Raw genomic sequence first — 14,503 nt, 5'->3', positions numbered from 1 at the left:
ATTACTAGTGCTTTGTTCTAACAAACATGCTGCAGTGAGCATCATTGCACATACAGGATTTTTCCACCCTTGTGAATGCATCTGTAGGATAAATCCATAGAAATGAAACTGCATTTTGCATTTTGGAATTAAATTGCTTTCCATAGAAGTTGTACCAATTCACCCACTACAGTAGTCCATAAATTCACTGCCCCTCATATTTTTCAACAGATTGTTTTAACAAGCATTTTTATGTTTTTCCAGTCTCATAGGTGAACCAGTCTACTTTTGGTTTGCATTTCCTTGTATGAATGCAGTTGTGGCCAGGCGTGGTGGCTCATGCCTGTAATCCCAGTATTTTGGGAGGCCAAGGTGGACGGATCACTTGATGTCAGGAGTTCAAGACCAGCCTGGCGAACATGGTGAAACCCCATCTCTATTAAAAATAGAAAAATTAGTCTGGCATGGTGGCTGGTGACTGTAATCCCAGCCACTTGGGAGGCTGAGGCAGGAGAACCACTTGAACCTGGGAGGTGGAGGTTACAGTGAGCCAAGATCGCACCACTGCACTCCAGCCTGGGCGACAGAGCAAGATTCTGTCTCAAAAAAAAAAAAAAAGAAAAAAAAAAGAAAAAAGGCAAAACAGTGCTGTTGTGCATTCTTCTTACATTTAAGAGCCATTTCTCCTTCTTGCTTCACCAACTCTCTGTTTTCATTCTTTGTCATTTTTTCTACTACATTTTTGGTCTTTTGGTTTTCCTAGGAAAACACTATATAAGAAAACTAGTTCCTTGTCTGTGGTATAAGTTGCAAATATTTTTAATCACTCTGTAACCCTTTGCAATGTGTCTTCTGTGCCCAGGGAAGTAAATGGAACTACTGTCTCGCTAGTTCCCCATGGCCTTCTGGTTGTGCCCTTTTTCAGCATTTGACACTGCTGGCCCACCCTTCTTGAACGTGCCTTTAAAAATTACATGTACTACTTTATATTGCACCATCTCCCACCTCTCTGACGGTTACTTCTCTTATTCCTTCACCAAAATTCCTGTGAAGAATGCCCTTGTGAAAAGAGGTCTTTGAACTCTGCCTCAGCAGTGCCCCAGGGATGAGCCCTGGCTGGAGATCTTGCTGGAGTTTTTTCCAAGCACCTTAAGTCTAGTGTGATGCGCAGACAGCTATTTCCATAGCTGAGTCCAATGCAGGCTCAGGACGTTTCCTTGGCTCTTTTACTTTTCATCCCCACATCAAGCTCAACATGTCTAAAACTGTTTCTTCCAACTTTTTCACTTCCCTAGGGTTCCTATCACTCTCCCAATCCTCCTAGGTCTGAAAACTCAGTTCCCACAGCCCAGGAATTGCCAAGTGCTATCGATTCTTCTGTGAAAGTCGTCTCCTCCACTTCTCCCCTCCTTCCCAGCCCCAGGTCATCATGCTTGTCACCTCACTCTTCATCACATGTCTTGGATGATTCTTCAACACTTTCTCCTTCTGCAGTCCTGCACATGCAATCTCCCGCTGCCCTTTGGGGAAGCCTCAATCCCTCCCATGCACTAGTGCTGCTCACTTACACCTCACCAGAGGGCTGTGCACAAAGCTAGAATCGAACGCAATTTAAGGAAGCCTGGATCCAAATGAAGTACCATGTATCCTGGAACTGGAAGATGGCATTTCCAAAAGTGAAAATTTTATATATATATACACACACACACACACACACACACATATATATTTGTGTTATTCCTTTGGATACATCAGTACTCTGTGTGTGTGTGTCTCTGTGTGTGTGTGTGTGTGTGTGTGTGTGTGCTTTGCCATTGTTGCTTTTGTTCGCACTTATTTAATTTATTCAACCAACCAGCATGCACTTTTATTCTGGTCTCCCCAACTCCTTCCCTCCAGCCCTGTTCTGCTTAGCTCTCACTTTTGCTGCAGTTGTACCCAGCCCCTAGAAAAACTGGTGGCAAGGAGCCATCTCTAAGACCCTGCTCCGTTTTCCAGTCCCAGGGGCCATCCAGCAATGCCAGGCCAGTGAGAATGTGGCCTAACCCTTACACTCTTAGGCCAGTGTCCCCTGTCCACCTGCACCACTCTGCTGCTGTCTTCTCCTTCACCTTCCATGAGCCATCTTCCCCCCACCCCCACCCCAACATACACATACAAAGACCCTGCAGGAAATGGCCTCCAGCCAGGTGTCACAGCAGAGCCCACTGACATTCTAAGACATCCTCAGTGCATGGCTAATTGCTCTGGCACTTGAGTATTTCTTTGGGGTCCCAGGATTCAGCATCCTGCTCTGAGGGATGCAAACACCCCCACATATTCAGAGTCACCGGGATGCTGTTTGGGGGGCCAGTAGACAGGATAGAGTGAGGAGAAAAGGGGGCATCCGGGAGTGCAGGACGAGCTGCCCGTGGCGGGAGAGTGAAGGGAGGAGAGAGGTGAGGCGCTGGAAGGGGTGGGGACCGCTGGGCTGGCCCAGGCGGGACCGTGCACGGTGTGTGCGCGCGGCGTTGAAATGCCCTGCACGTCGGGGCAGCGGGACAGAGCCCAGGGCGCCCAGGGAGTCTCCGAGTGCCTCGCTCCTCCCGCCGCAACCATGACAGAGAATTCCGACAAAGTTCCCATTGCCCTGGTGGGACCTGATGACGTGGAATTCTGCAGCCCCCCGGTGAGTACCGCCAGGGATTCCACACGCAGGGCCCGGGTTGTGTGAGTATTTAGTTACACAGTTCGGACTCAGGGGTGCGTGCCACCGAATGGGTGTGTTGGCGGGGGGATAAATTTGGGTCCCAAATGTGTGCGTGGGGTGTCGCCCCACGCGTATGAGTGTGCAGGGGTCACGGCATCCACAGGCGGGTGCGGAGGGGCGTCCCGTGGCCGGTAGAGGGTGCAGGTCCTGGGGCAAAGGCCCTGTGCTGCGGGGTTTGCTCATCCCACTTCCACGCCCGACTGCAAAGGACCCTCGGGAGGGAGCGCGGCGAAAGGGGCACCCGTAGGAGCCCGGGCGAGCTGTTTCCCGCCCGACTCCCCACTCCCTGGGGGCCACCGCGTGGGGCCCGGGTGCGCGGGGGGCCGCAGGTGCGGGCGGCACCAACGTGACGGTCCCTCTCCCGCCCCGGCCCGCAGGCGTACGCTACGGTGACGGTGAAGCCCTCCAGCCCCGCGCGGCTGCTCAAGGTGGGAGCCGTGGTCCTCATTTCGGGAGCTGTGCTGCTGCTTTTCGGGGCCATCGGGGCCTTCTACTTCTGGAAGGGGACCGACAGTCACGTAAGTCTGGAGGGCGGCGCGCGGGGACCCCCGTGTCGCTCATGGTGCCCCTAGGGGGAGCCCGAGGGCGGGCCGGCGAGGGGCGCGCGGCTGCCGGAGGGTCCCTTGGGCCCAGCGTGAGCTCCCCTCTCCCATCCCACGCTGGCATGAGGCTTTCCGCCTTAGGTCAACGTTGTAGAAAAGCAAGTGAAGGTTTCACGCGAGAAGATTGAAGCGTAGAGTAGAGGAGAATGCAGTGGACGGTCCGAGAAAGGCCGTTCTCGGCTCATCTCCCACTAAGCAGTGGCGCGACCGTGGGGAAGGCACGTCACCTTTTGGCCTCAGTGTACTCGTCCTGAAGGGAAAAAATGGAACTGGACGATCTTTAAGGCCTCTCCCTGCTAAGAAAGGCTGTGGATGTAAAATCCAGGACAAAGATAGCGGAGGCATATTCAGACTCATATTCAGACCTATTGGGAAGGAATATTTGCCTTTCAGAAGGTTTTTTTGTGACCTAGCCATGAACGCTCCCTTTTCTCTCTGGAAAACAAAAACAAACAAACAAACAAACAAACAAACAAACAAAAAGTCTAACTTCCTTAAAGGTGGAAAATCTCTTTAACAATCAGTTCTGACCTAGTCATCACATGTGGTTTAATAGTAGGTGTTTTACTAACTGCTGTCCTACTTTCTTTGTATGCAACTATTTATTTTAAAGCTCCATGGCTCTCGAGGAGTATAAAGACTGTTTCTAAGTTGACTGGGCAGAGCTCCAGTGTGTTCTCTAAATACTCTGAAAGTGTTCACCTATGTAAAAGGGGGCATTTTATCTTGATGACCACTGCCAGGTCTGGTATAAGCTTATTTCGACTAATGGAAAAGAACTCCATCTCCAGGGCACACACAAAGGGCTCTTTCATAATCACTATCCTCAGAGGATTGGTGATTGCTGTTTTTTCCTCTCTCTCCTACCATGAAATGCAAAGCATGAACGAATTCCAGTACTTACAGAAAATGGTGCTGAAAGCAATTCAACCATTTTACACATCACATCTTCTGCAGTCACTGCATAATTTGTATTTTTAACTCAAATGTCTAATGTAGATAAGCATGCCATTTAGCACCGAGTCTGTTTTAGAGACTATATCAAATTTACAAGCATCGATTTGTAAGATCAGAATTGCACTGTATTTTGTGGGTATTTGAAAAGTGCTTTAATGTATTTGTATTTTAAATATAGAAGCTGGGCCAGATGCTCATGTTTGAAACAGCAAATGTGAATAAGAGAATGATTTCAATATCTACATCTCCATTAATAGCAGGGTTTAGATTGTCATCTCTTTGGGAAATTCTGTGGTTTTAGAATGTAAATGCTGTCTTTTAAATAACAAAGCCTCGATGGTATAGGTCAATGGGGGATAAAAATAGCTATGCTTTTTTTTGGTAAAGATTCTGGACATGATATATTTTTAAATGAATACCATTTGTCACTTAATTATTCAAGGTAAACATCACTAACTGACAAGCTTCTAAAAAGAGAGATTAAACAATCATACTGAATAAGCACAGCTCCCTTTTTTCATATCTTTTACTTTACTGCAAGATGGTTGGTTGTCTGGTTTAGGAGAGCAGTATTAAATTCTAAGAATTCAGAGGAATAGTGAATCACATTTTATTGCCAACAATCAAAGTTATTGCTATATCCTATACAGACAGAAGAATGAAGAAAATCATGATAGTTTTTTTCTCCCTGATCCATATGACTTAAGTATGAAAAACAAATCACAAAATACTAAATAGAGTAACTTTGGCACCATCTAGGCATAGCACATGCACAGGTCTGCTTTGCCTGAATACAAATCTAAATAGCTCAGACAAAATGTAATCAAAAAAGGTAAGTCTTTGTCAAACAGAAAGACTTGTCAAACCAAATGGATTATCCACTCTTTGGGGATTATCTGTGCCTCGGCTCCTCTATATTGGTTTATAGAGGAGAACCAGCTGTAATTCACCTCCTATCCTTTTCATGTGGGTAAATCCCCTTAGGACAGGTTTACTGAAATTTAGCTGGAGGACTATGAAGCACCGGAGTACTAATAATCAGGGGACAACTGAACTGGGCTCCAATATCGAGACCATTTTTCATCCACATTATTGTAAATGGAACAAGGCATTGAAATATGGGAAATTTCCACCAATATGAAATAACTGACAACCCCACCCTATGGGATGAGGGAAGGAGATCATTGCTTGGGGCCTTTCCTCTCAGACTAATTTTTCTAGACATTTTCCCAAACATTATGTAATTAATCTTATAGAACGTAGGCCTTATTAAAAACTCATTAGCAAATATCCTTGGCTGTAAAAGGCACCATATTGAGCAGAATTTTGGCAAATAATAAATTTCATCTTATTTGGATAAAAATAGCCTTGGGTGTCCACAGCTCCATGGACTTAGAGCAGATAAGGTAATTGCTGCTCCAACAGCCCAGCCTCGTCCCTAGCTCAGAGTCTAATATGTTAGAAACTGGACTGCCTCCTCCCCCAATATCCTCCCTGGCCCAGTAGCTTCAGGAGGGGGACAGCTTCACTGCTGTCCCCATGCAGATGGTGAGGTGCACATAAAAGGTGGGCTGCAGGCCTGGCGTGGTGGCTCACGTCTGTAATCCCAGCAATTTGGGAGGCCGAGGCAGGAGGATCACTTGAGGTCAGGAGTTCAAGGCCAGCCTGGCCAGCATGGTGAAATCCCATCTCTACTAAAAATGCAAAAAAAGGCCGGGCGTGGTGGCTCACGCCTGTAATCCCAGCACTTTGGGAAGCCGAGGTGGGCGGCTCACGAGATCATGAGATCGAGACCATCCTGGCTAACACAGTGAAACCCTGTCTCTACTAAAAATATATATATATATATTAGCCGGGCCTGGTGGCGGGCGCCTGTAGTCCCAGCTACTTGGGAGGCTGAGGCAGGAGAATGGTGTGAACCCAGGAGACGGAGCTTGCAGTGAGACAAGAGCACGCCACTGCACTCTAGCCTGGGCGACAGAGCAAGACTCCATCTCAAAAAAAAAAAAAAAAAAAAGAATTAGCTGGGTGTGGTGGCTCATGCCGGTAGTCCCAGCTCCCTGGGAGGCTGAGGCAGGAGAATGGCTTGAACCTGGGAGGCGGAGGTTGCAGTGAGTCGAGATTGTGCCACTGCACCCCAGCTTGGGTGACAGAGCAAGACTCCATCTCAAAAAAAAAAAAAAAAGGTGGGCTGCAGCTGCACAACCAAGATGCCCTGTGTCAAGCTTGTCCAATCCGTGGTCCTGCATGTGGCCCAGGGCGGTTTTGAAAGCAACCCAACACAAATTCGTAAACTTTGTTAAAACATTATGAGATTTTTTTTTTTTTAGATTTAAAAAAAAATTCATCAGCTATCGTTAGTGTTAGTGTATTTTATGTGTGGTCCAAGACAATTCTTCTTCCATTGTGGCCCAGGGAAGCCAAAAGATTGGATATCCCTGCACCTAGTTAGCGAGGCTTTCTGGGGAGAAGACAGCCAGGGGTAGTGGCGGAGGAATGTGAAATTCAGACAACAGGCCACTCTTCTAGTGTGACAACCTTGTCTCCTTAAGAACTGCTAAGAATTTAGAAATGGTTATGTTCTTAAATGTTGCATTGCTTTACTAGTAAAAGCTTATGTGCAATGTTCTTTAAAAAAAAAAAAAAACAAACAAAAAAACAAACCAGAACCTCTTGTCACATGAGTGGAAGACACTCACATGGGTGTTTCCTGCCAGGCTCCTTCTGACAGTCATCAATGACCTATATGAACACTGGCTGCTCAGAGAGCACCAGACAGAACAGAGCCTTCTTTCCAAACCTCACCTGCAGGAGTTCCGTCTCAGCCAAAGAAAACAGGTTTCCCCAACCTAGCTGATCATAAGGGTCACCTGAGGGGAAAGGGGAAAAGAGACTGGTGGACTGTGCTCTAGCTCCACTAAATCAGAACCCCTAGGAGTGGCTCTTGTGATCAGGGAAGCCTAGAAGACAGTAAATTGCAGACATCTAAGTTCCTCAGAAAGAGACAGGGAAGGAGGGGCAATGAGGGACGGTTGAGCTGAAACAGGACACTGGTATTTTCTGCCCTGCTGAATGAATGCTGTTCCTAAAAGGGTGCTGGATAGCAAAGCCATTTCTGTATCTCTGCTGATAATAAAATAGTGCACTGTGGGTCTTGTAATAATGAGTTTTCTTCAAGAAATGGATCCAACAATAACAGATCCTTTTTCCAGTGTTTGCGCATGTAGCAGTCACTCTTCATAATGAGGAAGAAAAATCAGACTTGAATTGGATCTTAGCTATTTGCAGTTTTGACTGGCTGACCTGACATTAAGTAGCAACAGTTTTTCATCAGTTCTCATTCCTCCCCTTTAAAGATTTATATACATGTGTATATATACATATATAATTTATATATAAGATATGTAGATATACATACATATGCATCTAAATCCAAAAAACAAAGAAACCCACCTCCTAGCCCTGCCACACAGAAAGGTCTACCAGGACAGCAGCACATTGAGCAGGAGTAGCATCCGAGTTATTTTGAAACCAGTGCAGTAATCAGGTGTCTGAGCCCTTTAGGTCAGCTAATTAGTGGCAAACTTTTAAAAAAATGTTTTAAGTGTTGAAATTTGTCTTTCTAACAAAATGTTACTCAGAAATGCAACACATAAGACAGAAAAAGCAGAGCCACTCTGGCTAGACTATGGATGGACAGGAGAGAACAGAGTGCCACAGTGCCATCCTCACCTCTAGGCCATGCCCAGGAGATCCCAACAGTTCTAAGGACATAGATGAAAGCCACCTACGAGGTCCAACTTCATTATACACTCGTGGCAACTCACAAGATCCAGAGATGACTGGTGTGGCCACCTGTTTTCCTGATCACTGGACCGGTGCTCTTCTGCAGTGCCAGGTCCCTCCCCCTCTTCCACACTCCCCACACATCTCATAACAAAATGCCCTACAGCACCATGGGCCTGCCCCAGAGAGTCGTTCAGGGAGTGCTACCGTTTTGAGCTGAAACAAACGTGCACATTGGCCTTCCTTTCCACACATGCTGCGCTACATCAAGCATACCCTGGTCCTGTCTGCAGTCCTTTCCATATACCTAATACCATATACCATATACCTGAGACACTGCATGCCTAATCTTGACCAAAGGATGAAAACAACTTGTGAAATTGAGGTGCCCTGCAGACGTGTTCAGCTGGGAGCCCAATTAACCTTCTGCCTCCTCAATTTCCATTTATCCGTCAATAGTGCTCAACCCAGATGCATAATAGAATTGAGCTTTAGAAAAAGAAAGACCTATGCCCAAGCGCCCTCCCCACAGCTTCTGATTTGATTTGTCCACGGTGAAACCCAGGCATGGTACCCAGAGAGTCTACCCAGTTGCTTCTAAAGTACAGCCAGCATTGCAAATTATGGAGCTATTGGAATAGGTGTCGGAGACAACCAAAGGTTTTATTCTTAAGGTATTTTTAAGGAAATCATTGCATTAACTGATTGCTGGAAGTCGTCATATATAAATGTATTATTATTAAGGACTATCTCTTGTATCTCTGAAACATATGGACACTACCTCATACACTGCCATTCTAAAGATAAGCCCTGAATTGCTTGAAAAAGAAAGCATCACTAACTCTTATGCTCACTTTCAGATTTACAATGTCCATTACACCATGAGTATCAATGGGAAATTCCAAGATGGGTCAATGGAAATAGATGCTGGGAACAACTTGGAGACCTTTAAAATGGGAAGTCGAGCTGAAGAAGCAATTGAAGTTAATGATTTCCAGAATGTAAGTATATTTCATGCATTTAGAGAATTTAACCAGGCAAGCCTGGAGGACTTTTCTAACTCAAGGAGAAGCAGCGTTTCTCACACACATCCAAATGGTAACTGTTCTTTACAGCAGTTGTAGTGCCACTAATCCACTACATGTAGCATATTCTCTCTGAGAAAGGACCAAACTTTGTCCTTCATATTTACAAAAGAAAAAAACAACACTTCAGCTGTAAAATACCAAAAACAGAAAGAACCACCTTTATTGAATTCATGTACATAAGGATTTAGCTGTTTTGAAAAAAATTTTTTACTTCTAGGAAATTAAAGGTATGTCCCTAGAAGTCAAAATAAAACTTGATTTTTAAAACTGGAAGAAAAAAAAAAACCACAATACCATAGCATTGAAAAGAGCAGGTTCTTCTTGGAATTATATAAAAGTCTTGGCAGAAAGACTTGAAGGAGCTATTTCTTTTCAAGCGGATTTCTGTAACATGATGAATAAAATGCTCAAAACAATCCAAGAATGTTGCAAGATTTGAAATTTAAATTTCTGAAGAAGAGGGATATTTTAATGACCTAATAATCTCATCAACAACAGGTGGGATCTATTTGCATACTTTTCTCAATTCCGATTTCCTATTTAATCCAGAAAATGACCATGAGCAAATACTCCTATTATAGCATATGTTTTCTGACCATAGCATATTATCATAGCATATTAGAGATAAAACATTCACATCTCCTTTGAAAAGGAGACTGTTTTGTTTTGATTTTTTAACAAAAATTTCATTTACAGGCAATCTGAGACATTAAGCTGTGCAGCAATGTTTCGGTGTACATCTGCAAACCACAGTGTCACTCCAGGCCGAATTTCCTGTTGGCCAACATAAATATTTTATGCTCTTTTATGTTTTACTATGAGGAAGAGGCATCACTATTTGTGTTCTCCTGTTAAATCTGCAGATGGAGTAGGTGAAACTTCATAATGAAAAAAGGCTCTTGAAAATAATGTCTCTTCTGATAGCTTATTGGTCCACAAACACCTCATCGACCCATCTTCCTCTGATTGATGAGAAAAGCTAAAGATGCTTTTCATTTGAGTGAAAGCACTCCTCTTGTTGGTACCAGAATATACCTCATAAGTCCATTTGAATACCCAACAGATGCTAACATTAGAGCTACTGTGATGTTAGATATTATTTGATCCTGACAAGGACTATGTTCAGAATGGTCTCTGCCCTGGGGACAGCCTCTGCAGCTCTGTATGTGCCCAGATGCACTTTGTTTAGTCATAGCTTTGCAAATGATTCTGGTCAATGCACAAGTATAATTTCTCTGCACTTATTAAAGGCTTTTACTGCAAGACCCAGGACAGGATAAAATCATTTTTCTTTCTACTACTCAATATAAACTAATAAAATGTGACTCCCCAACACACATTATTCAATCCAGAAATTGAATACCTGTGGTGTGCCACAATATTAAGATATGCAAAGGGAGCTACAAAGATGAATAAGAAAAGATTAATCTTTCTTGAGATGTTCATGTATCAAAAGTATTCTTTTAACATATTTTAATCCCAAACCTATATTTCTGTTTTATAATCCTTTGGTTCTTTTCTAATAATGGTATCGATTGTGTTTTGTTCTCATAGACCAACAGGGCCACAGATATTTTATAAACTGATCAATTCTCTTTGATAGCTTCCACATTTCTCTAAGTCAGAACTGGTGAGTGGAACATTTTTTTGATGGATAGAACCTGTTATGGGTTTAAACAAGCCTGAACTTTCAAAAACACATGAATCAGCCACTATGGTACCTACACTATTACTTTCTCCTGTATTTTGAATCAACAGTCAAATTCAAGAAGCATTTATTGAGACATACTGTGTGCAAGAGATGGTGCTAAGCAGGCGGAATGCAAAAATGATTGACCCTTCCCTCAAGGACCCTTCAGTTCAGTTCAGGAGGCAGACACACACACAGAAATAGCTTCAGGTTAGCCTGGAAAATGTGTTCCAATGAGCTATGAACAGAGAGGAAACATCCTTGCTGAATAGCGGACTGGAGCAGGTCTTACAGAGGTAGTGATGACCAAATCAGGTCCTGAAGAATAATTAGGATTTCAACTGTCAGACAGGTAGGGGAAGGCTCTCTAGGCCCAGGGAAAAATAGAGAACATGAATGTGCAGGCTCGCTCCAGGGTTCTAATTCTAAGTAGCCCAGTTCAGCCCAACTTGGGGAAGGAAGGAAGATGGGGATGCAGGTGGGGCTAGATTATAAAAGGTTTTGAACTGTAAATGAACAGTCTCCCTGGTTCATCCAGGACTCCACCAAGATTTTAGTAGAACCCAGTGGAAAAAAACAACCCCCGACGGAGGATAGCACTGAAAAAAGTGCTCCAGGCTCTCCACCCTAAGAGATAGAAAAGCCAAGTTCATTCATACTTTATCAGTTACATTCTAGTTATACTCTCACAAGCACCAGTGCTGTTGCTTTAAGCCAACCCCCTCGGACTGAATGCCCCATTTATATAACAAAAAGCCTTAGAAATTGAAAGAATATCCCATCAAAAAGTGGGCTAAGGATATGAACAGACACTTCTCAAAAGAAAACATTTATGCAGCCAAAAAACACATGAAAAAATGCTCATCATCACTGGCCATCAGAGAAATGCAAATCAAAACCACAATGAGATACCATCTCACACCAGTTAGAATGGCAATCATTAACAAGTCAGGAAACAACAGGTGCTGGAGAGGATGTGGCGAAATAAGAACACTTTTACACTGTTGGTGGGACTGTAAACTAGTTCAACCATTGTGGAAGTCAGTGTGGCGATTCCTCAGGGATCTAGAACTAGAAATACCATTTGACCCAGCCATCCCATTACTGGGTATATAACCAAAGGATTATAAATCATGCTGCTATAAAGACACATGCACACGTATGTTAATTGCGGCACTATTCACAATAGCAAAGACTTGGAACCAACCCAAATGTCCAGCAACGATAGACTGGATAAAGAAAATGTGGCACATATACACCATGGAATACTATGCAGCCATAAAAAATGATGAGTTCATGTCCTTTGTAGGGACATGGATGAAGCTGGAAACCATCATTCTCAGCAGACTATCACAAGGACAAAAAACCAAACACCACATGTTCTCACTCATAGGTGGGAATTGAACAATGAGAACACATGGACACAGGAAGGGGAACATCACACACCAGGGACTGTTGTGAGGTGGGGGAAGGGGGGAGGGATAGCATTAGGAAATATACCTAATGCTAAATGACGAGTTAATGGGTGCAGCACACCAACATGGCACATGTATACATATGTAACAAACCTGCACATTGTGCACATGTACCCGAAAACTTAAAGTATAATAATAATAAAATTAAAAAAAAAAAAGAAATTGAAAGAATAAACTGATGGGCATATGGGGGTTCACTGTATAATCCTTTTAATTTTGTGAATATTTGAAATTTTTTATTTAAAAAGCTAGAGAAAGTAAAGATAGCATAACCTATCAATTCAGCCTCCAACTATAAGGTAAAGGAAAAATGAAATGAAACTAATTTATATTAAAAATACGGACTTCATAGGTAAATGTTCAGCCAGATGCACTAGAAGATATCAAGTCAAACACTTATAGTAGTAGCTGAATTACTGTCAATGCCACAGCCCAAAATGCAGATAGACACAAGTGTGTGTTGGCAATTTAAATGCTATGTAATTTTCTCAAACAGTGAAGAAAAGTACTGTTTTCTCTCCATTTCACAGTAATTGCATTCCTAGGAAATTTGTTGTACATTAAGATTATGCCAAAAATTACTTTGTGTTTACATATAAAACAACATTGGGTTCTAGACACTGATATTTACAAACAGGTTTTTTTCCTTCAACCCAGGACAATTAGTTCTTCAGGACTGTCCCAGTCTGTGCAGGACCTGACATCCCTGGGCCCTGTACAATAAAGGTCAGGAGTGCCTGCAATCTTTGTGACAACAAGGAACTTCTCCAAGGATTTCTAAAGTGCCCTCTTGGGGACACGAACCCCTACCATCCTTGGGAACCTCTGGTTTAAGCCATAGAAATAGATGAGATACCTTAGAAAGAAAAAAATGTGCAGCCAAGGTAAGAATACGTCACTCTTTTGAAAAAAGAATGTTAGATTCTTGGACTCTCCACTCATCACCCTTGCTAGCAAATTTCTTCATTACCACCAGCTTCTAAAGCCTGTCTGTTTCCAAAAACAGGAGGTTTGCTTGGCTTTCTTGTGCTTCTTTTAGTTCCCTCTGTTTAATCTCTTAATATATCTGGCTGCTTGATGTGGAGTTTTAGCTAGACACGGTGGTTAATATGTGTGAATTCTTTCCCACACTTCGCACCCCATGGGGGTTTCAGTTCTCACTGCAGTGTGTTGACTGTCAGAACCAACTTAACACTAGATTCCCATTCAGTGCTGAGAATCCTTCAGTAGAATCAGCTTTCCCCTTTGGGGATATGGTGACGGTTGTATAGCGTTCCCTCCACACATCTCACAGTCAGGGGATGTGTTTGAAGTTAAGAGAAAATGTCACATAAGAAGGCATCATCTCCCTCCCTTGCCTTCTGTTTTTCAAACTATGAGTCCTAAATTTACATGCCAAGTAAGAGCAGCGGCCCTACAGGAGGTAGCATGAGAGAAAGCAGTTATTCTCCACGTGTATTCCTCGGGCTGCCAGTGGAGCATCACTTGGCTTGTTAGAAATGCAGATTTTAGGCCCCACCCCAGACCTACCGAATGGGAAACTGGGGGTGGGGCACAACACTATTTAATTTAACAAGTCCTCCAAGTGATTTTTTTTTTTTTTTTTTTTTTTTTTTTTTTGAGATGGAGTCTCACTCTGTCACCAGGCTGGAGTGCAGTGGTGCGATCTTGGTTCACTGCAACCTCCACCTCCTGGGTTCAAGCAATTCTCCTGCCTCCACCTCCCGAGTAACTGGGACTACAGGTGCACGCCACCAAGCCCAACTAATTTTTGTATTTTTAGTAGAGATGGGGTTTCACCATGTTGGCCAGGATGGTCTCCATCTCTTGACCTCGTGATCCTCCCGCCTCAGCCTCCCAAAGTGCTGGGATTACAGGCATGAGCCACCGCGGCCCGGCCCAGGTGATTTTTTAATTTGCCTTTTTAAAATTGTTACAAAATATTTTATATATTTATGGGATATATGTGATATTTTGTTACATGATAGAATGTGTAATGATAATGTTAGGGTATTTGGTTTTCATTTCTATGTGTTGGAAACATTTCAAGTCCTCTCTTCTAGCTACTTTGAAATATACAATACATTGTTGCTAACTATAGTCACCCCACTCTGCTACTGAACATTAGAACTTATTTCTTTTTTTTTTTTTTTGAGACGGAGTCTCACTCTGTCGCC

At 43.5% G+C, this 14,503-nt stretch overlaps 1 protein-coding gene across 2 annotated transcripts in view; it reads left to right on the top strand.

Moving 5' to 3' along the window:
- The first annotated feature begins 2,456 nt into the window (after nucleotides 1–2,456).
- Nucleotides 2,457–14,503, top strand: part of CNMD (chondromodulin) — a 38,020-nt gene continuing 25,973 nt past the window's right edge. For both annotated transcript variants that reach the window (XM_032150975.2, XM_032150974.2), the window contains exons 1-3: nucleotides 2,457–2,647; nucleotides 3,106–3,246; nucleotides 8,934–9,074. In XM_032150975.2, coding sequence (XP_032006866.1) covers nucleotides 2,495–2,647; nucleotides 3,106–3,246; nucleotides 8,934–9,074 — 435 coding nt within the window. In that variant the 5' untranslated portion in view covers nucleotides 2,457–2,494. The remainder of the gene's footprint in view (nucleotides 2,648–3,105; nucleotides 3,247–8,933; nucleotides 9,075–14,503) is intronic.

Source organism: Hylobates moloch, unplaced genomic scaffold (genome assembly GCF_009828535.3).
Source record: "Hylobates moloch isolate HMO894 unplaced genomic scaffold, HMol_V3 SCAFFOLD_4, whole genome shotgun sequence".
Taxonomy (NCBI): Eukaryota; Metazoa; Chordata; class Mammalia; order Primates; family Hylobatidae; genus Hylobates; species Hylobates moloch.
Note: the sequence above shows the minus strand (reverse complement) of the source record. Positions and strands in the feature narration are given on the sequence as shown.